The sequence below is a fragment of the Arachis ipaensis genome, chromosome B9 (assembly GCF_059453495.1).
Source record: "Arachis ipaensis isolate K30076 ecotype BB chromosome B9, ASM5945349v1, whole genome shotgun sequence".
Lineage (NCBI taxonomy): Eukaryota > Viridiplantae > Streptophyta > Magnoliopsida > Fabales > Fabaceae > Arachis > Arachis ipaensis.
Window position 1 is genome coordinate 142,774,206 of NC_142444.1, and position 21,161 is coordinate 142,795,366.

A 21,161-nucleotide genomic window follows, 5' to 3' on the forward strand; every position below is an offset into this window, starting at 1 on the left:
TATCAAAATTTAGCGCTCCATAATATATATTCATTATTGTACATAATAATGGTACAAATCTTAATCTATAAGAAATAATAAAAAATTAATCAAAGAATCACAATGAATTTCCTTGAATAAAATCATATGCATTCCAGCATAAGACAAAAACTATATAGTTATTCGGCACTCCATTCTTCATTTGGAGCCAGCAGGCTTATTGTCTCCCTGGCCACCTTGACCAGATTGAACGTCACCGGCGGCACCACCACCACCGGCGGCACCGGTTACATCAACAGAGCGCACCCTAAACCTATCAAGCTTCAACTGTGATGATCCAGCACTCAAACTTCTCTGCAATGTTCTTGCCCCGTGCATTGATTGATTAGCACCGGTTAACAAAGTGCTGATTCTCTTAAACAACTCCACAAGATCCTCATGGAGCCTCTCAGGAACCATTTTCTTGAAAGTTTCTCTCCTCCTAATGTAAAGTTCTCTAATAAACTCTAGCAGCCTCATGATTCTTGGGTCTGCTGATTTTCCTGCCTCAGTTCGGAATCCAAAATAATTGTCACACATGTCACCATAATTATTCTTCAACAAACCACTTTGCAATAGGTGCTGATCATGGTCACTTCCAAAGTTTATGTTCATTCTCATGATGCTGTTTCTTCCCTCAAATAACTAGCTTCTTGGATTTGATGATAGGAGAATAAGGGTGTATGTGTTGATAGAGAAAATGTTATGTACAATGATATGATGGTCCTTTTGGTTCATAGTATAAGCTATAAATATATGATTTTTTTTTTCTTAACGTGGTGTGTAAGTTAGGAACTTGTTGAAGAATCAAATTACATTAAGCATTCAAAAAACACGTTGCTGAGTTGTGTCTTCCAAGAAACTTTAAGATCTCAATAGTCCAAAGAGTTTTAATAATCAAAACTTGACTACTTGTCCTAAGGAGACAAGCCAATTGCTTCTAGAAGTTAATTACTAGCATATTTTCGACGATTTAACTTGAATGATATGTTATCGTGAAACCCATATTTACTTAAATATTTAATCATATATTGTGTCCTATAAAACAAAATATATCCAAATTTTAGAAATTTGTTCATGGAATTTTAAACATAAATAGTTAAACATCTCTCATTTTAAAATTTTAAGTAGTTAAGCATCGTTATGTTTTACAATTACTAAAATAATTATGTTATGTGTATATCAAAATCAACCACTAATATAAAATATATATTAAAATATAATATACATATTACAAATAAATTAAATAATATATATATTTTTATGACTGATTATTGTGACTTATTTTAGTATAAAAACTAGCCTGTATGGGATAATTAATAAAAATATATAAATTTTTTATTAAAAGAGATTAAACAAAAAATATATATAATAATTATTAATATAAATATTTTACAAAATTATAATTAAAATTAAAGTTTAATTATTTTTAATGTTAAAAATATTAAAAATAATTAGTATTTGTTTTAACTGATTTAGATTAGTTGAGTGGTCATCTCACTCGTCTAAAGTATTAGAGTTTCGAATCCCTACGTAACAACTCATTGGCTAGCGGCAGACTGTTAATAAATGGAGCTTCAATTCGTGAAAGATTAGTTCTCGACCTGTTGAGTTAGAAAATATAGTGAAAGAAAATAGTATTTGTCTTGAAATTAGAAAAATTCTCATTAATGATAGCATATTTATGGAGATTTGCCTTTGTTAAAATTTAACTGTGACAGATTTATTTATTAGTATCATATTCATTCAAATGATATCAAACAATATGATCAACGTTGTTACTAGTTAAAATTTTATATTTTATGACATGACTTTTAAACTTCTAAACTTATAAACTTATGTCATTACAAAAGCTATTAGATTTATTAATATTTCTTAATAATATTACCAAAATACCGTCGTTGAGTATTAGTTTATATAAAAAGAAACTATAATAACTTTTGTTATTCAATATATAATTTATTCTATTGAAAAATGAATTATTATTCCTAGATTGGTAAATATATTTTTTTCTATTTTTATATCATTTTATTTGGCAATAATTGCCATTAAAAAATGAATGATTACAATATTTTATAATATGATGTATAAAATAATTTTTTATTTTAAAATTAATTCTTATTAATGAAAAAAATTCAAAATATTTTCTTACACAAATTTAAATTTGAATCTAAAATTGATTAATAACTCACATTTTTTAAAATTTTAATTAATAGCAAAAACAAAATTAGTTAGGTATAAAATATTCAGCATTTAAATTTCAATTATAAAAAATTGAGTTAGAAATTAATTATAACTTAATAATCGATATATATATATATTAGTATACAAATAATAATATCTAACATATAATTTATTTTTTTTAACAGAGTTAATGTACAATTTATTAAGAATTGATTTATTGTCTAAATTTTTTTTATAAACTTTGTAGTATGTGAAAATAGTGATCTTATTTTTTATTATTATTTAAAAAATTATTCATAATTTTTTAATATGTAATTAACTTAATTAATAACCTTTATTATTATTACTTTTCTACCAAAAAAATCATGTTTATATTATCTGTGTAACACCCTAATATTCAAATCCTTATACTCGAGTCATAAGTCAATGATAATAAGGTGGTACGACTTCCAAGGTGAATTTTTAATACATAACTATAAGTAAAATTAAAAAGAGTATTAAACAAGAAGCCTGAAAAGAGTAAAAATAAAATCGCGAAGTCGTATCACTCACGCATTGACAACTGAAAGATAAAGCGTGAAGTCAAAAATGATATACAGATAAAGGTATGAAGGAGAGTAAAAGAAGAACAGTATATAGATATATATATATATAACATAAGTAAATAGCCACTAGTCGCGATCCGCGAAGTTTAGGTCGGCTAGGGTACAGTATGAAAGTAGCTGACAACAAAATCCCCTAATCTCTCCCAAAAGAAACATAAGAGTCTCTATAGGCAAATTCAAAAGAGTTCAATACATAATATAAACTTTTCAAAATAAAGGTGGAGAGATTCTAAGCAAAATATAAAGTAGAGAATATAAAGATCTTCGTCATCTCTCAGATGAACCACAGTTCACTTTTGAGCACCTGGACCTGTATCTGAAAAACAAGAGATATATACGGAATGAGAACTCCCGACCCATAGATTTTCAGTACGGTAAAAGTGCCAAATAAATACAATGCATTGTAATAAAAGCTCACTAAACATCCTAAACTTCCTTTCACCAAATATTCATCCTATGTTCTCGCTAATCCATGAATAGGCAACTGTCATAAAGGAATGCTAAATCTAATTCCTCTTCCTCATGCTTCCCAACTTATAACTCTCCATCAAATCAGAATCAAAATCATAAGCCAAACCATCACTGGTTATTTTATCTCAGAAATTCTATATCAATACTTCATATCCTCACCTGGAGCAAGTGAAATCACTTCACTGCGTCTACTCAGGGAGCTCAAAATATCTCATTCTCTACCTGGAGCAAGTGAAATTACTTCACTGCGTCTACCCAGAAAACTCAAATTATCTCATTCAGTAATCATCATTTTAAATTAATCATATCATTATTCCATTTCAACAAGAACAACCCTCAATGTCAACCGACACCAGCATGAGGGACCTCTCAGTTGTACAAATACAATCAATATAGACAAGTAATACACAATTAAGGTACAAGTAGAACAGATAGCATATAGTCAGGTAACATAGCATATATGATATGGCAATCCAAACAGATAGGCAAACCCAAACAATTCAAACATATGCAAATGATGTATGCATGCCCTATGGCTGATGAGTCTCATATGTCAGTTATAAAGCCAACCCGACAAGTCCTGGTAGCTAACTATTGGACTGTCCCTCTGTCGTGCATCCCCAACTCGAGTTATTCACAATCATAATCATAATCACATAACACCCACACTGGTGTTTATCCACGGGACGCGAGCTCATCCGAAACTTTCACAGTGTCCAGCCACACTTACGAAATAGGGTCAACAGAATCTCGGATCTCAACCTGGAGCAAGTGGAGCCAACCCACTGCATCTACCCAAGGAAATCCGAAACTCAAATAATTTCACAAATCTCAAATCATACTCGATTGGGAGCAAGTGGGGGCTAACCACTGCATCTACCCCAGGAGTCTCAAACCAAACCCGGAGCAAGTGGAGTCACTCCACTGCATCTACCCAGGCAGGTATTTAAAAGCTCAACCTGGAGCGAGTGGAATCACCACTACTGCCGCTACTATCCAGGCATCACAATATCTGACCCAGAGCAAGTGGAACGAACCACAACCCTTGCTACTATCCATGCATCACAATCTCTGACCCGGAACAAATGGAACGAACCACAACCCTTGCGTCCACCCGTGGAGCCTCTATACTAACCAGTCTAGAGCAAGTGGGGCGCAACCACAATCATTGCATCTACCCAAGAGGTACGTTCTCATATGCCCAGGAGGAACCAAGGAGGGGATCCTAACCTCCCACCATCTTGCTGGGGACAATTTTACAATACCAGGAAGAATAGGGAAGGGGATTCTCACCTTCCTTCATTTCTCTGGGGTCGCACTTTCGAGAAAGAGAGCTCAAGATAAAACAATCATTCAAAGTCATATTTTCATTTCCAGCCATAAATCAATATTTATCATAGCCATCCGGCTCATAACATAACCCATAACCAGCCAATAATCATTATTAAATACAGCCCTTCGACTCACGGCATACACCGCACTTCCATCATCACCTTCAGTAACTCATACAATCATCATTACTCATCATTCATCATTGATTCTCACTTTACTTCATCCACAAGTTACCATATGTTCTAGCTTCTTTTCATTACTAGGCATACTATAATGATTTAGGACTTAAAGGGTGAGAATGGAGGCTTAAAAGTCTGAAATTCGGCTTTAAAAACTCAAAATTAACTTTTGCTAAAAATGGGGTCACGCGTGCGCGTCACCCATGCGCACGCATGGAAGGCTGAAAAAGGAAGTGACGCGTGAGCGTCGTTCATGCGCGCGCGTGGGATTCAAAAAAGCAGAGTGACGTGTGCGCGTCAGCCACGCGTACGCGTGGGTGCGTTTTGTGCTCCTCGTACAAAACCAGCATAGTACCTGCACAACTCTCTGAATTTTCTATGAGGCATTCGCATTAGTGCAGCTACGCGTGCACATCGGCCATGCGTGCGCGTCGGGGTATGTTTTACCAAAAATTTTACGAAGTTAAAAAGCTGCAGAATTACATTTTTAAACCCCAAACTTCCAACACACATAACTTCTTCTACAAATTTCCTTTTTCAACCATTTATGAACCATTGGAAAGATCGTTAAATAAACTTTCATAAAAATCCAATTTTGAAGAATTCCAAACTCTGTGGACCAAGTCACGGACCGCCAAAGTTGGTCAAAAATCAATTTTTACCCAAAAATAGAAATCACCAATTTTTCCAATGTTCACAAGCCAAATTCATTTTCACTCATCCAAATGACTACAACCCAACCACATTCACATAATTACACTCAACCAAAACTAAACCTACCTCATCTACATAATTTTACCCAAAACTATTAAATTCCACACCTCAATTCCTCAAACCTTATTACTCAATAATCAACCCAATTATTCACACATTCAATATCTAAAATCCTTCCAATCTCTTATAAATTCACACAATACACACATCAACTTACCTCCCTTACCTCTTTCCGGCCTCCGACCCAAGATTCACGGCCTCTGGCCTAAATTCACAATTTAAATGCATATTCCACAAACCAATATTCATTATCCAATTCATCAAATTCTCAACACACTAAACATACAAATTCACACAATTCTCAACCCAATCATTAATTCATATTACATATCAACTATGCATATTAGTACCAACTATTTACACAATCCAAACTTATCCTAGGGGCATCTAGCCTAAGAATTCTCATCACACCACACGGTACTTAAATGAAACTTAAACCGTACCTCTTGTAGCCAAAATAATTGAGCTTCTTCTTGAGAGTCTCCATCAACCCTTAGTTCCAAGCCTCACCAAAGCTTCTCAAGCAATATCAATCTTCCAATTGTGCACCAAAATCACCCAATATTCTAACATAATTAATTTTTACAGTTATAATCAACCTAGGGTTCATGAAAATGATAAATCACAAGGGTAAGAGGGTTCCTTACCTTAACCCACGAAATTGGTTGATAGAACTCACCAATGGCTCATACTAAAGCACTTCTAAACAACCAAAATCACAAGATTACCTCAAAACCCAAACCAAATTCGAATTTAAAGAGAAAAACAAAAACTGGGCAGAGAACAATGGATTACTCACCACAAAATTTAGATAGAATTGTAGAGAATGAGAAGAGCGATACGTGGCCATAAACAGCTCGTCAATCGGAGTTCCGGAGAGAAAGTTATGATGATTTGAAGTTTGATGAAGTTAGGATTTTCTCTCTTCTTCCTCCCTTCTCCATTTCAGCGCCCCAAATCCCTTTTTTTAGGGTAAATAAGGTGAAATACTCATAACTAATGTTTATATATGTTGGGTCTTGGGTCCACTTGAACCCGGTTTACTTGGTTTGGTCCGTTGGCCCAATTTTGGACCAAAACCTTTAAGATTAGAGTCTTAAATCGAACTTTAAATATTTCTATCTTCCCAAATTATAAATTCTTATTTCTTAAAATTATTGACTTCTAATTAATTTTCTCAGCCACAGTACTGGACAGATCACAGCCGATACTGCCGGTCAAATTTCTAGTGCGCGTTTTTATTCAGAAAACTATGTTTTTCGACTCAGAAAAATTCACTGAGTCCAAATATCATATTTAAATTATCAAATTCCATTTACTAAATTTTCTAACCATATTCGCTCCTATTTAATTTATTATTTAATTAATTACGGTTTGACCGAGTTTTACAATTTGTATATTTTTTAATACTAATAAATATGTAGGTATTTGTACTATTATATTTATTGTCTTAGATAATGGCTTAAGTTACTTATTTCATATGTTAAATAATATAAATTATATTTTATATATTAAATTCATCATTTATCCATATTAAGAGCAAAAAAATTATGCAATAGATCGTATGTTATAAAGATTAGTTGATTTACATATAAATTATCTTTAGAAAAATAAAGAAATAATTTATCACATATAATAATCCTTGATATATGTAGTGTCATGTATATATTAAGATGATCTATTTTAATTATGTGAGTAATTATTATTATTCACTTTTTTTATTAAGATAGTAAATAATATTTAAAATTAAAATAAAAGATAATTAGAATTTTTTTAGTTTGATTATAAAATCTTTTGTAAGTATACCTAACTTTTATATATACTAAATATAATCATATTTAATAGTATAGTATTTATTACAGTAATGACCCAAAATATTAACTCAAGTGAGTAAGATCAACTTAGGCCTATTGTTAAAATCCTAAATCCGAATTAGGTTCGTTGTCTTAAAACCCAATGCAGATAAAATTCATGTGTCCTATCTCAAATCGGCTCAAATTGAATTTCCATTGTTAGTTAGATATAGTAATAGATACTCGTGTGGGCACAGCGGACCCCTTTTTCCTCCTTCACTCCCGTTTAAAAAAAATATATCCCCTATCCTCTCTCCATCTTCATTGCAAGTCCCCCTATTTAATTATCCCCTCAGTGAATGTCTACCCACGATTATCTATGGATATCCTTTGAAAATTTTTGAAAAAAATAAAAAAAAAATTATAATATAATAATCATAAAATAATGAATTCAATATAATTCAACTCAACTCATAATATATTCATTATAAAAAATAATATTTCAAAAAAAATATAAAAATATTTTTCAACATAATATAATATTTTAGGGCGAGACTAAGCGACAGAATGACGAACTTAAGAGGTAAAGAAAGTGAGTTAGAGAAAGAGTTTATACAAAATCAAGGCTAAGGATGAATATAGAAGAAAAAAAAGAGTTTAAATTAGAGACAAAAAATTAGGATTATTAAATTTGAGATATATATATATATATATAACGGGTCCTTGAAGAGGGTACCTATGTCTCTATCCCAGTCTATTTCACGTGGACAGGTCTCCACCCGTAAAAATTTCACAGATTTTCATTTAATCCCAAATTGCAAGTAATTGAGCAAATATCCATTTGGCTGGTCTTTTTTATTATTCCAATTGCTAGTATTTATTGGTTCGTGATGTAAAACTACTCTAGCCACTTAGTAAATTTCTAGATAACCATATCATTCTCATAAAATCGCATATATCCTTGTTATAACAATATTAATCGAAAATAAATGGTTAAATACTAAATGAGTTATATTTTTCATATATATAACAATGGCTAATATCTCATATTATAACTTGTGAAATTATATTATAAAATATTGATAAGTTTGAACAACTTTAAAAAAATATTAAAAAATTACTGTTTGATTTATAAGATTTTGTTTTTAGAAATTTGTCTATAGTCTATGATTAATAATAAAATTACATATATGCTATTTATCTTATATGTATTTTATTTTACTTGATAGAAACTTATACTTTTCTTTTTTTGTATCGACGATGTTAGTGACTAAAGAGAGATTTTTACCATTAAATAAAACTATAGAGAAATTAAAGACAAAATTTGTTGATATTTTTTTGATAATTCATTTAATTTTTAATTAAAATTAAAATTAAATTATATATTCAATTTATATTTGTTTATTTATTATAATAATTATTTGTAATAGATAATATATTTAAGTATATTTGAAAGAAACAATTTAATTTTACACAATTGAAAGATAAGCATGAAATTGAATTTAAGACGAAGTGAAATATAAAAAACACATTGGGAGTAAAAGTTAAATAAATAATTAAAAATAAGATAAAAAAAACAACTAAAAAGAAGTAAAAATGGGCAGCAAAGACTATACATGTAATCGATAAAAAATACACTGCAAAAAAAATTAGTATAAATTGTTGTAAAATAAATAAGGTAGATGTACTAGATATAAAATAAAATATGTAAATAAATAATAATAATATTCACCACATCAATATCTCACACTAATAAAATGTATTAATATTATATGTATTAATATTATACACTAATAAGGTAAGTTGATTATTTTTCATGATTCTTTCAAGTGATGCTAGGTTCATTTTATAAATATTTTTTGTTCATATTTTAAATTTATTTGATAAGTAAACCCTTGCACGAATCAAAGACAATGCGATTTTATAGATTTATAGGTGCTAATAATCTTTATATTTAATTTGTTTTATAGTGTGATAATAGCCAATATATTTGTTGGTGGATTTAACTATTACTATATTATTTATAATCACATTCAATATATATGTCTGATTTACTGAAGAAAGTAGATTATTAAAATTGATTAATAACCATTTTAAAATTAATCCAATTAATACTAAATAAAAAAAACAATGCATAACATGTTTTTTTTTATTAATTAAATTATTATAATTCAAATTAATTTAAAAAAATAATTTAAAATTATAATTTCAATTTTATCACATGCATGGCATGGGTAATTATACTTGTTAAAAGAAATAAATAAAAAAAACACTCTCAAAAGTACGCTACATCAACTCCATCGTTAAATATAGAAATTCAATTTTTATATAAGAGAATAGATATATTTTTTAACTGGAGACATATGCTCCTCAACCGGGTCTTTGTCAAAGTGATCGATGACCATGTGTAAATCATTGATATAAGTTCACATAATCATATAAGAAGAGTTTTAAGTGTATCAAAAATACCGGTGTTTCAGTTATTTTAACTATTGATCTGAATTATAAAAAATATATATAATATATTAATTAAAATCAACGGTTAAAACAATTGGAATATCGATGTTCCGGTATACTTAAAATTTTCCCAATCATATAAGCCATGTTATATGTCCTTTAAGCAACGGATAAGACAATAATATTTTTTATTCTTATTAATAATAAATAAAGTTTGACCTAAGGCCAAATGGTACACCAAAGTGTATTTCACATCATCATTTTCAAAATATAATATCATTATCCAATTTTAATAAGTACAGGAAATGGAGATGACACCTTGATGGCCGAAAAATAATTCAACTCATATAATAATGAGAACATGGATGAATTGACTAAAAAAAGCATTTGAATATGATTTTAGTTTTTATAGAATAGAATATACTATTCTTTTTTCTATAAAATTTAAAAGATTTTAATTGTAGTGATTGTAATTAATTTGCTTCGTTAAGTATTGATATGAAATTAAAATGCGGATATAACAAAACATGTTAAATTTGTGTTTAGTCTTGTAAGTTGTAACGTCAGTATTTAATAGAGCAAATTAACCAAAAAAAAAAAAAAAACACTTTTAAATTTTATTAGAGTGAACTACCAACCCAGCCCCTGATCATTTCGCAGAATGATAAAGCAATCCCTGATAAATATTGTAATCCAGTTCGGTCCCTGTCCCATGCCTCCGTCACACAAGCCGGTCCTTGAGGGTGAATCTCTGGCTAGAATGAACGGAAAACGCTGAGCTGGCACGGTGAGCGTGTGTGAGCTGGCTGACGTGGACGATCGCTACATACGTGGAGTACTAAAATGGTTAGGGGGTTAGTTGTCCGAGTCCACGTCAACATAAAACGTGGTCGTTATGATGGGAGGTGCCAAAAATGTTTAATTCATAGTGTGCCATTCCATAAAAACCCTTCATTTACGCTTCAGAATTACCAGTAAACCCTAGGAGAGAACGTTTTTCACCTTCGTGACCATTGTTAACCTTGGGGAGTTAGAGAGTCGTGTTGACGTTGTTACTGGGGTGGGCATTGACGAAGCTGACGTCGTTGTCGTTAACGGAGTAGGTTGACGGTGCACTGACGGCGATTGGAGGAGTTGACTGACGGTGCTTGTGACAGTCTAAGTAAGCCCCTTTCTCCGTGGACCTCATTGTTTCTTCTGCTTTATGTGGTCCTATTAACTCACTCTGACACACCACCATTGAGCTTTACAACTCAGTTGCCCTGAATAAAGAAAACATGAAACTTGATTAAGAAATGTCCAACGTGATTAATCAGGGTTGATTATGTACTATTTTAAGCACACATTAGAGAAAGTTAGAAATAGATTCCACTAGTTTTGACTGTTGTGAATTTAGGAAAAAATGATTCTGAGATTGTTATGCATGTTTATTTTTTTGCAGATGTCTGAATATTTAATTACTCCGGTGTTTCACCATGGGGGGAGATTTCAGAATGATTCTGAGGGAGGTCTGTGCTACAGGCATGGGAAAGTGAAGAGGTTTCTCCCGTTGGACCTGGATTATGTCAACTTTTTTGACCTGGTGACATTGTTTAAGGAGTTGGGATATATAGGGTATAAAGAGATGTTTTGGCTAGACATGAGAGCACCCAACATGGAGGTTGGTCTTCATGCTATGAAGGGGGATATGGAGATTAACCAGATGAGGGAAAATAAGCTTATGAACAGGGACACTGATGAATTGCATATTTATTTTGAACACGAAGTGGATGTGGCTGAAGTAATGGAGGATGGTGTGGACCTTGGTACTGTTGTGGTGAGTTCATCATCGTCGTCCTCCGATGATGGATATGAGACAACAGAGGATGAGCCTTATAAGCCTCCTCCTCCTGGGTATGAGACAGATGACAGCAGCAGTGAAGAAGGGGTAAGAGCAAATAAAAAAAAGAGGGTGCCAAAGAAATCATTGTCAGGTAAGAGAAAAATGGATGAAGAGGCTGGTGGTTATGAGACAGATGACAAGGGTAGTGATGAGGAACTTAGGACCACAGATGGTGAAGGGAGAAAAGGAGGCTCAGCTAAGAAGTAGGTTGGGGGTAATAAGGCTTCTTCATCTGCTAAGAAAAAGACATCTAAAAAGTATTCAGGTGTGAGAAGAAGACATATACTTAGGGATGTGCTGCATGATGGATCAATGGAAGGCCATAATTCTGGGCCTGGGCCCAATGTTGGGGGCCCAAGAAGAGGTCAGAAACCAACCCCTGTAGGAGGGACAGAGGGTACTGACAAAAATAACCTGGGGGAAGGGTTTCATCAGTCTGGCTCGGTTCTTACTAATGTGGAGATGGATAGTTATTATGAAAAGCCATATGAGTATGAGAGTGAGGCCTTCAACAGTCCAATCTCTTCAGAGGACGAGGATAAGACAGCGTATGATCCATTTGATGAAGATTCTGAATATGGTGAGGTTGAATTCAAGGTTGGACAGTTGTTTCCAACGCTTGAGATTTTCAAAAAGGCACTAAAAGACTACTTCGTGCATGAGGGGAAGGACGTGTTATACATTAAGAACGAGAAGCATAGAGTGAGGGCAGCATGTGCAGCTGATAAATGTCCTTGGTTGATTTATATTTCTTGGAATTCTGCTAGTAGATGCTTCTAGGTGAAGACCTTAATTGATGAGCATTCTTGTGCTCGGGACTATGGTAGTAACATGGCTGACCGTCAATGGGTGGCGTCTAAGCTTATTAAAAAACTTCTCATTCAACCCGACATGAAGCCAAGACATGCAACGTAGCATATGATAGAAGAATACAACATCCAGCTGAACCCAAGAATGATTGCTAGGGCCCTTAAAGTTGCTAGGAAAGTTGTTATTGGTAATGCAAGGGACCAATATGGAAAAGTGCGTGATTATCTGAATGAACTGCATAGGAGTAATCCGGGCACAACAGCATTAGTGGAGACAATTCCCCAGCCAGTTTCTTTTCCACTTTTTGATAAGTTGTATGTAAGTCTGAATGCATCTAAGAAGGGGTTTGAAGAGGGTTGCAGACCTCTAATCGGCTTAGACGGATGCTTTCTGAAAGGGTACTATGGCGGCCAGCTCTTAAGTGCGGTTGGGCAAGATGCCAATAACCACTTCTTCATCATTGCATTTGCAGTTGTCGCTAACGAATACAGAGACACATGGAAATGGTTCTTGACACTCTTACAGGAGGACTTGGGAGAAGTGACACAGTTTGGCTGGAATTTCATTTCGGACCAGCAAAAGGTAACATGTGTATATTAAGTATGTTAATTTTAGTGTTGAACTATGTTGATGGTTGGTTCTCATTTGTTTATTAATTTGTGTGTATGATGCTTGAAGGGTTTGGAGCTGGCTATAAAAGAAGTTATGCCTAATGCACACCACAGGAACTATGTGCTTCATATTTGGAAGAATTTTATAAAGCATTTCAAGGATCAGCAAACAAAGAATCTGGTATGGGAATGTGCACGATGCACCACTTTCCAGGAGTTCAACACTGCAATGGAAAAAATGAAGAAAGTTAACACTGGAGCTTGGGAGTATCTTCAAAGGTTTGAGCCTGCAGTGTGGACTAAGGCTTACTTCAGCCATGGTCCTAAAGTTGACAACATCACAAACAACATGTGCGAGGTATGGAATGCGAAAATTGTCGAATACCGTGGGAAACCAATTCTTTCTATGTGTGAGGACTTACGTTGCTACCTGATGAGAAAAATGGCCACACATAAAAGAAAGTTGGAGGCTTGTTCTGGTGTATTGGCCCCTGTGCAACAGAAAAATTGGACGAAATTATTAAGCCTAGTGCCAATAAGTGGAGAGCAATTTGGGCCGGAGATAGCAACAAAGTTCTGTTTGAGGTGCATAGGGGAAACCACAAGGTGGGGGTAAATCTGCAGCAGAGAACATGTACCTGCAACGTATGGCAACTCACAGGTAAATCTATGTCCTAGCTCATTACCTTTTCGTCTTGTACACCTGATTATTGTCATAGTAAACCTTGTACTTTGCTTCAGGAATGCCTTGCAGGCATGCGGTAGTAGCCATGTACAAGATTGGCTTGAAGCCAGAGGATTTTGTACATAAATGGCTGACAATGGAGTCCATTAGGGCCACGTACAAACATTGCATCAACTCTGTGAACAGTGAGGAGTACTGGATTCCATCTACTGCAGTACCATGTGATCCTCCACCAATAAAGAGACCTGCACACCGCCCAAAAATGAAAAGAAAAGTGGATCCAGTTGAGAAAGAAATGCACCCAAACAAGGCAAAGAAGACTTTTGAAGTCACATGCAGTAAGTGTGGCGAAACTGGGCATTACTACAAGACCTGCAAAAATCAAGCTAAGGACCCAAACTGGACACCAATGACCAAGAAAGAGAGAAGGGCTGCTAAGTTGCAGATTGTAGTCACCAATGTCCCCAGCCAGAACACACCTCAGGTAACTTGGGGTTCGATATGTCATATGATAGACATGGTTAGGGTGTCAGGCCTTCTGCTCCACCAATGGAAAACCAATTTGCTCAATCACCAATGGGAATCAGGCCTTCTTTTCCACCAACACCAAACAGCATATCCACGGAGACAATGCAGGCAGCAAGTTCTGTGACTGCTTCAAGGCTTTTCAAGTTTATTCCAACTCCTGGGTTCATTCCACCAAGAAAGAAATAATCGATGCAGGGATATGACAAGCTCATTTCATATGTTTTGTGTGTTATTTTTGTGTTAATTTGGATTTGTTTAGGCCAGTTTAGACCCCAGGTGGAAAATTGAAATCTTATGTCTTATCTTTATTTTGTAAGGGGTTATATGCTGCCCCTGAATACTAGTTGCTACATTTTCAGAACCTTTTTTTTTGTGTTGCTTCTTTAGTGAATGAACCTATTATAATATATGAATTATGTTTACTTTTCGTAAGTCTATTCTCAGCTTCATATGTCCACAATAACAATAATAACATTAAACAACATCTGTGTTTGATTATCTCCAAATCAAATATCATAACTTCATAACAGTCTTAACATCAATGGTCATTGACATCCTCTAACTTAATGTCCTAACAATGTTTGCAACTATAACTCCACAGAAAAATGCAACAACTGTTGCACCCCTAAAACACCTATGCTCACTATGCACATGTTTGCATCTCTTAACTTGCAATTCTAAAGCATGTACTGTATGCTCCAACTCCCTCACTTTTCCACCAAGCATCTCAGCTGCAGCCACGTGCTGATCTTCGAGTTGCTTGCCACTATCAAAACCAAGCGATTTCGAGCCTTCAAAATCCAACAACGCCACGAAATCATCGAGCCATGCAAAGTATTTGCAGTGTGACCCTGAACTCTGCAGTATTGATAAATAATGGTAAGAACATGTTACCAGAGGCTACATCAAACGAACTTAATTAAAAATTCAAATCACCTTAAAATTGGGACATCCATAAAACAACCGATTAGGGTTAAGCTCCGTCGAAGATAGGAACAGAATTGCATGAGTTCCACAATAGCACCGCGGAGCATTGAACCTCTTCTTCTTCATCGTCTTCCGCGGTCCAACACTACCAGAAGAACCGGTAGTTGCACTTCTGCTTTCGTCGTTGACTACGTCTCTTCCAATTTCGTGAATGGACATTGAAGTGAGATCTCTCATGATGCTCATGGCGAATTAGGGTTCCACAAATTAGTCACAAAGAGGGGGACGAATACCCACAACGAATAAGAAGGCTCCTCCCATCAAAACGACCATGTTTTATGTTGACGTGGACTCAGACAACTAATCCCCTAACCATTTTAGTACTCTACGTATGCAGCGATCGTCCACGTCAACCAGCTCACACACGCTCACCGTGCCAGCTCAGCATTTTTCGTTCATTCTAGCCGGAGATTCACCCTCAAGGACCGGCTTGTGTGACGGAGGCATGGGACAGGGACCGAACTGGATTACAATATTTATCAGGGGTTGCTTTGTCATTCTGCGAAATGGTCAGGGGCCGGATTGGTAGTTCACTCATTTTACTAAACTAAAACAAAAAAACCTTATTTAAGCCCGCCATAAGATTATAAGTTTGTTTTCCGTCATAAATCAATCTCTTCCCACGCAACTGGATACAATACATAGAATCATTGCCAAGGAACATGAGAATAAAACAATCACTTTAACACCATTGGTGAAGCTGCTAGAAAACTAATAATGGAAATTATATATACATGTTTGCTCTTAAACTCACATCAATTAAAATGAGAAATCATATGCTCCAGGAATCCCAATCCCAACCCCAACCCCAATTTGCTTCTTGTATCGGATCTTGAAAGAGCATCACCAAATGGCATTGACATCAGTGTTGTTGCATCTTTAATAGATTGGAAAAATAGGAAAGCAAGGATAAACTTGTTTCGTAGAAGATAGTATGCCTCCATCACAGAAAGCATCATAGGGGTCCTTTCTAGAATTGAATCTTGACCCATTTAACAATTGTGGGTCGGCAAGAGATTGATCCACTCCAGTAAGGCTCCGAGTTTTGTTAAAATAACCAGTAGTTCTAGATATTCTTCTATCAAGGAAGAAGTTTGAATGAAGTCTGGAAGTCGAATCTTGAACATTAGAACCTGTCATTGTTTCATCAGGAAAATGTGTTGGTTGCCAGAAGAAACTGGAACTTCCGGCTGGGAAGTCTAATTTTTTCTCACTTTTGCTAACATAAGCCGAGGGTTTACATGCTTTGGTGAAGTATTCGGTCTCAACTAGTGGCAGACTATTATTGAGCTCTTGTAGGAATGTCTTAGCTTGTTTGAGTGATTCAAGTACACCACTGAACTTATGAGGTTGTTCATGACAAACTAATGCATTGAGGTCATCTTTTTTGTTTCTTGAGGTCTCTTTTTGGTGCAAACCACCATGAACATCAGTTAGGAAGTGATCTATTTGCTTGTAATCAGGGTAATGATAACCATATGGTTCTTGATTGTGCATATTTGAGGAATCATGATAGTCTTCTGTACTCTCATTTTGGTTCTCCTTCAGTTGGGAATGTGAATTTTCATGAGCAAAGAAATCAGAAACACTAAAAGTTCGGCTTCTTTGGTTGCTGTAACCTTTTGTTCCATCAACTGATGTTTGCATCTTTTCCTTGGCCTCGGCTCTTAATATTCCTTTAAAGAAGGAAAAGTCTGTGGGTTCTGCTTTATCTATTTGCTTGGAATCAGGGTAATGAAGACCATATGGCTCTTGAAGGTGCAAATCTGAAGACTGATAGTGGCAGTTTACCGAACTCTCATTTTGGCTCCTCTTTAGTTGAGAAGTTGAATTTTCTTGACCAAATAAATCAGAACTAAAAGTTTTGCTCTTTCGATTGTCATAAGAACCTTTTCCATCAAATGATTTTGGCATAATATCCTTCACACCAGCACCTAATAATTCTTCTAAGAAGAGAACGCGTGAGGGTTCTGCTTTATCTATTAGCTTTGAATCACGGTAATAATGACTATATGGTTCTTGACTGTGCCGATTTGAAGACTGATAGTGGCAGTTTACCGAACTCTCATTTTGGCTCCCCTTCAGTTGAGAAGTTGAATTTTCTTGACCAAATAATTCAGAACTAAAAGTTTTGCTCTTTTGATTGTCATAAGATCCTTTTCCATCAAATGATCTTGGCATAATATCCTTCACACCAGCAGCTATTAATTCTTCAAAGAAGAGAACACGTGAGGATTCTGCTTTATCTATTAGCTTGAAATCAGGGTAATAATGACTATATGGTTCTTGATTGTGCTGATTTGAAGAATGAGAATGGTAATTTTCTGGACTCTCACTTTGTTTTTCCTTTAGTTGAGAATGCAAATTTTCTTGACCAAGGAAATCATCAGAACTAAAAGTTTCGCTCCTTTGGTGGTTGTAACCTCTTGTCCCATCAAATGATTTTGGGACTCTTAAGGATCGTTCAAATAAGCAAATATCTATAGCTTCAGTGTCATCCTCTTGAGCATTTGAGTTAAGCTGAGCCTTGCTTTCATCTTTTTTCTCATACATATCATAATGATTCCTCCAGTTATATGAGCCCTGGATTTATGACCCGAAATGTAAACTTTAGATGAATGAATATAAATAGAATAGAAGAGCAACGGGAAGCCTACTTTGAATACAAAAGATCATTTAATATACAAAGCTAATTTAAAAAAAAAAAAAAAAAAAAAAAACATCATTTATAGATATAGCATACAACTTGAGCCATCAGGAGAATGTAATTATTACCTCAAAATCTTAATTAAAGTACATTTTACAGTATTTAACGAGCAACAATAACACTCATCTGATAAAAATTGAACTTCAATTAAGGGTTTTGTTAACTTTATCATTCACTACCTTATTAACTCCAACAAACACTGTGCATAAACCCTAATAAAAATACAACCTTAGAAAAGAAATTTAGGCAAGTGAACAACTTAAAAGTCAATTACACAAACTAATAATTTCCTAGCACCATATAAATATATTTTCACATTCTCCTAAGCAACAAATGATTGGTCTCACGAATTATATCACAGTCATCTTCCAAATCTCCATGCATGATTGCCCACTTCCATGATAGAAAAATTTGAGTAAGCAAGGAACAAAGTTATGCTATATGTTAAAGTTTATCAAATCTTTACCTATTGCCACGTGCCATCTGCCAATTCCATTTATAATAGTACCCTTAAACTTTAAAGCAGTATAAAATACAAATGATTTTTTTTATTTAAACAAATTAGAGCTTCACAATTATAGAATAGGGGCAGGTTGCTTTCTTCTGCACCCTACTAACTCCATATTTTAAGGAATCTCTGCCTCCAATACCTTGGTCATGCCAAAAAGAAGAAGATGCAAAACCTAGTATTGTCAATGGTTACTAAAAAAAGATAAGATCCTAAGAGAAGTCTAGCATGCTCAGTTTCAGCAATTTCTTTAACATTAAAATTGGATCAATGTATCCTCAAATAATATCTCAACTTCCCTACCAGTATCATATAGGCAACAACCAAACAAAAACATTTTGAAAAGAAATTAATACTATGATAAGTTAAGGTGAAGCATACTGATATGGCACAGTTATTCTCTCTAAATTTCTCTTCCAGATCAATTTGAGCTTTAGCCATTGCTTCATACTCGTCAATAGGTAGGCTCCGGTGTTCAAGTGCCTTCTCCATGTCCTTATCTCTTTCATATCCATCTGTTCCATGAATTTTGTTAGTTAAGCACGTCTCTGAATCATCATCCTCTTAATTTTATGACATATTATTGGCACATCAGTCCCACCTGAGCAATTTTGAAATCCTTCAAAATAGGGCACAACTTCATTTTCTTGGCAGTCAACCTCAACAGAAACGTATCCAGGGATTGATGCTGATCTGAGAAAGATAAAACTAATTATTAACTTCACGGGCAACCGAAAAGATAAATGTCCCAAGAGAAATATAAAAGTAATTACCCAACATCATAGCCAGCGTAGTCAAAGTTAAAATAGAATTGCAATTAAGAGCTTTCAGCCTTTGATGATTGTCTTTTCTATTATAATTATCCTTTTCTTTCTTCCAATTCAGCAGAAAAAGAATAAGTTATGAAAGTAGAAAAATATTTTCATCACAATTTGCTCTGATCAATAATATTAATATCAATATCACGTGCATAGTCATATTATCAGTCCCCATTCCACTTTACTATCACCATTGTTTAGTTTATTACTCTCACACTGTAAGTTAATATACACCCTATGTACTGAACTTCAATTACACACAACCTCCTGGATTAGACAAAAGAGATCAAACCAAATTCAACAACATAAAAATGTGAATTTAGCATTAGTTATCTTGCACAAAGGGAAAAAGAAAAAAAGGAACAATGTCATACTTATTAGTAGACCTGATAAATTAAATGGAAAGAGTGCAAATTTAATGAGAGTAAAACACTAATTGAATTACCTCGTTTTTTTATGTCTTATCTTGTGAAAAGACATTCCATGGTGATGATTCTTTGAAGAAGAACTGATAGATGACCAACTGGTTTCCCTTCTATGTTTGGGATTGTTGTACTTTTTTCGAGAATGAGAAGAATCATGATGTCCTTTCCAAGGGAAACTACCATATAGTGGTGAAGAATCCGTATCAGAACTAGACAGCGCTTCTGGTCCATTCTGTCTCCCTTTTGAGCTCAAAAACCTCTCACCATTGTTTCCAGAATCATTATTCACACCATATTCACATGGAGTATCACGGCCTGATTCAGATTCAAATTCATTAGATAAATCACTTAGTCCATGATTCTCCAAAATGGCAAGAACATCTGCCGTTGCTTTCTCAGCTATCTTCCTTTGCAGAGTCACCATCTTAACTTGTTCCTCTAATTCAATGACCTGATTGGTTTTATTTTGGATAGAAAAAGAAAATGCAATTGCAAGAGAAGGCTACATTAGAATCAAGGAGGCTGACGCCGAAAAAATGAAAAATCACAAAGCTAAAACCTAAAAGGATGAACCATGGAACAGCTCTTAAAGATTTGTAAAGAGAAGGTTGAGGAACCAAAAATATGCCTTTTTTTCCAGATCCTCAGCTCTCTGTCTAGCTCTTCTTGAGATGGACCGTTCGAAAAGCAACCTTCCCCGAAGAAATTCAATAGTTAATATAGTGGAATCCTCCATGAGGGAAGTTCTCCTAAGTTATGAACACATTTCTAATTAATATGGCTCAAAAGAAGATCCAATACAGAAGAACAAAACCAGCAACATTGAAAACAGCATAGTAAAACACTGGAAGCACCTTAAAATGGTGAAAATCGAATTACCTCCGATTAAGTGGATCCATCAAAGAGATTTGCACAACCATGAACAAGCTTCCAAGTTTGAAATTCAGCTGCTCATAAAAAAATAATAAAGGAATAATGAATAAGAATTCAACATACCAATGAAAGAGAAGCCAATTGTGCAAAAGAGAAAAGGAATGTACCTTTGAAAGGAGGAAAAGATGGTGTAGGCGAATGTAAGAAGGAGAAGAAAAAAAAAAAAAGAAAGAAAAGGAAAGTGGATGAAGAACCCTAGGTTATGCCATTCTAACCCTAGGTTAATAATGAATAAGAGTTGGTTGTTTGGGGCAGCATTTGATTTTGAAGTGGTAATCTCATTCTAACCAACTCCACCTTCGACCTCTCACGACGGAGGGAAGGGAGAGAGGTACACTACCGGATCTTGCTCTTGCCCCGATCGTCATCTATTTTCTTGCGGGAAACTCTATGGTGAGATAGTAAAATTTGTCAACACATGAGGATCTGACTTGGCACAGCTGTAATAGTGCCA

General features: G+C 34.4%; 5 protein-coding genes across 5 annotated transcripts; 2 read left to right on the forward strand and 3 right to left on the reverse strand.

The window, feature by feature from the left end:
* LOC107617038 (uncharacterized) lies at positions 1-730 on the reverse strand. Its single transcript, XM_016318871.3, has one exon. The coding sequence runs from the start codon at positions 637-639 to the stop codon at positions 178-180; it is 462 nt and encodes a 153-aa protein (XP_016174357.1). The 5' UTR covers positions 640-730; the 3' UTR covers positions 1-177.
* A 10,524-nt stretch (positions 731-11,254) lies between these two features.
* Positions 11,255-11,902, forward strand: LOC148546623 (uncharacterized). Its single transcript, XM_088499270.1, has one exon. The coding sequence runs from the start codon at positions 11,255-11,257 to the stop codon at positions 11,900-11,902; it is 648 nt and encodes a 215-aa protein (XP_088355396.1).
* Positions 11,903-12,613: 711 nt separating this feature from the next.
* Positions 12,614-14,515, forward strand: LOC107615959 (uncharacterized). Its single transcript, XM_088499271.1, has 5 exons — positions 12,614-13,087; positions 13,184-13,502; positions 13,619-13,777; positions 13,858-14,285; positions 14,327-14,515. The coding sequence occupies exons 1-5, from the start codon at positions 12,614-12,616 to the stop codon at positions 14,513-14,515; spliced, it is 1,569 nt and encodes a 522-aa protein (XP_088355397.1).
* A 372-nt stretch (positions 14,516-14,887) lies between these two features.
* LOC148546624 (uncharacterized) lies at positions 14,888-15,502 on the reverse strand. Its single transcript, XM_088498451.1, has 2 exons — positions 15,266-15,502; positions 14,888-15,187 (listed from the first exon to the last, which is right to left on the reverse strand). Exons 1-2 carry the CDS (start codon positions 15,500-15,502, stop codon positions 14,888-14,890), a joined length of 537 nt encoding a protein of 178 aa, XP_088354577.1.
* Positions 15,503-15,882: 380 nt separating this feature from the next.
* LOC107617897 (uncharacterized) lies at positions 15,883-21,077 on the reverse strand. The gene is made up of 7 exons (XM_016319773.3): positions 20,815-21,077; positions 20,654-20,721; positions 20,403-20,523; positions 19,795-20,225; positions 19,133-19,224; positions 18,913-19,046; positions 15,883-17,899 (listed from the first exon to the last, which is right to left on the reverse strand). The coding sequence occupies exons 2-7, from the start codon at positions 20,692-20,694 to the stop codon at positions 16,196-16,198; spliced, it is 2,523 nt and encodes an 840-aa protein (XP_016175259.1). The 5' UTR covers positions 20,695-20,721; positions 20,815-21,077; the 3' UTR covers positions 15,883-16,195.
* Positions 21,078-21,161: the final 84 nt, after the last annotated feature.

What these genes read in the sequence shown, in the direction of transcription:
- LOC107617038 (XM_016318871.3), bottom strand. Translation starts at nt 639, where the DNA reads ATGAGAATGAACATAAACTTTGGAAGTGACCATGATCAGCACCTATTG.
- LOC148546623 (XM_088499270.1), top strand. Translation starts at nt 11,255, where the DNA reads ATGTCTGAATATTTAATTACTCCGGTGTTTCACCATGGGGGGAGATTT.
- LOC107615959 (XM_088499271.1), top strand. Translation starts at nt 12,614, where the DNA reads ATGATAGAAGAATACAACATCCAGCTGAACCCAAGAATGATTGCTAGG. An exon ending in TCATTTCGGACCAGCAAAAG is followed by an intron (nt 13,088 to 13,183) that starts GTAACATGTGTA and finishes TGATGCTTGAAG; the next exon opens with GGTTTGGAGCTGGCTATAAA. An exon ending in CCAGCCAGAACACACCTCAG is followed by an intron (nt 14,286 to 14,326) that starts GTAACTTGGGGT and finishes AGACATGGTTAG; the next exon opens with GGTGTCAGGCCTTCTGCTCC.
- LOC148546624 (XM_088498451.1), bottom strand. Translation starts at nt 15,502, where the DNA reads ATGAGCATCATGAGAGATCTCACTTCAATGTCCATTCACGAAATTGGA. An exon ending in ATGGATGTCCCAATTTTAAG is followed by an intron (nt 15,188 to 15,265) that starts GTGATTTGAATT and finishes TCAATACTGCAG; the next exon opens with AGTTCAGGGTCACACTGCAA.
- LOC107617897 (XM_016319773.3), bottom strand. Translation starts at nt 20,694, where the DNA reads ATGGTTGTGCAAATCTCTTTGATGGATCCACTTAATCGGAG. An exon ending in CTGAGGATCTGGAAAAAAAG is followed by an intron (nt 20,226 to 20,402) that starts GCATATTTTTGG and finishes AAAACCAATCAG; the next exon opens with GTCATTGAATTAGAGGAACA. An exon ending in AGAATAACTGTGCCATATCA is followed by an intron (nt 17,900 to 18,912) that starts GTATGCTTCACC and finishes TCATAAATCCAG; the next exon opens with GGCTCATATAACTGGAGGAA.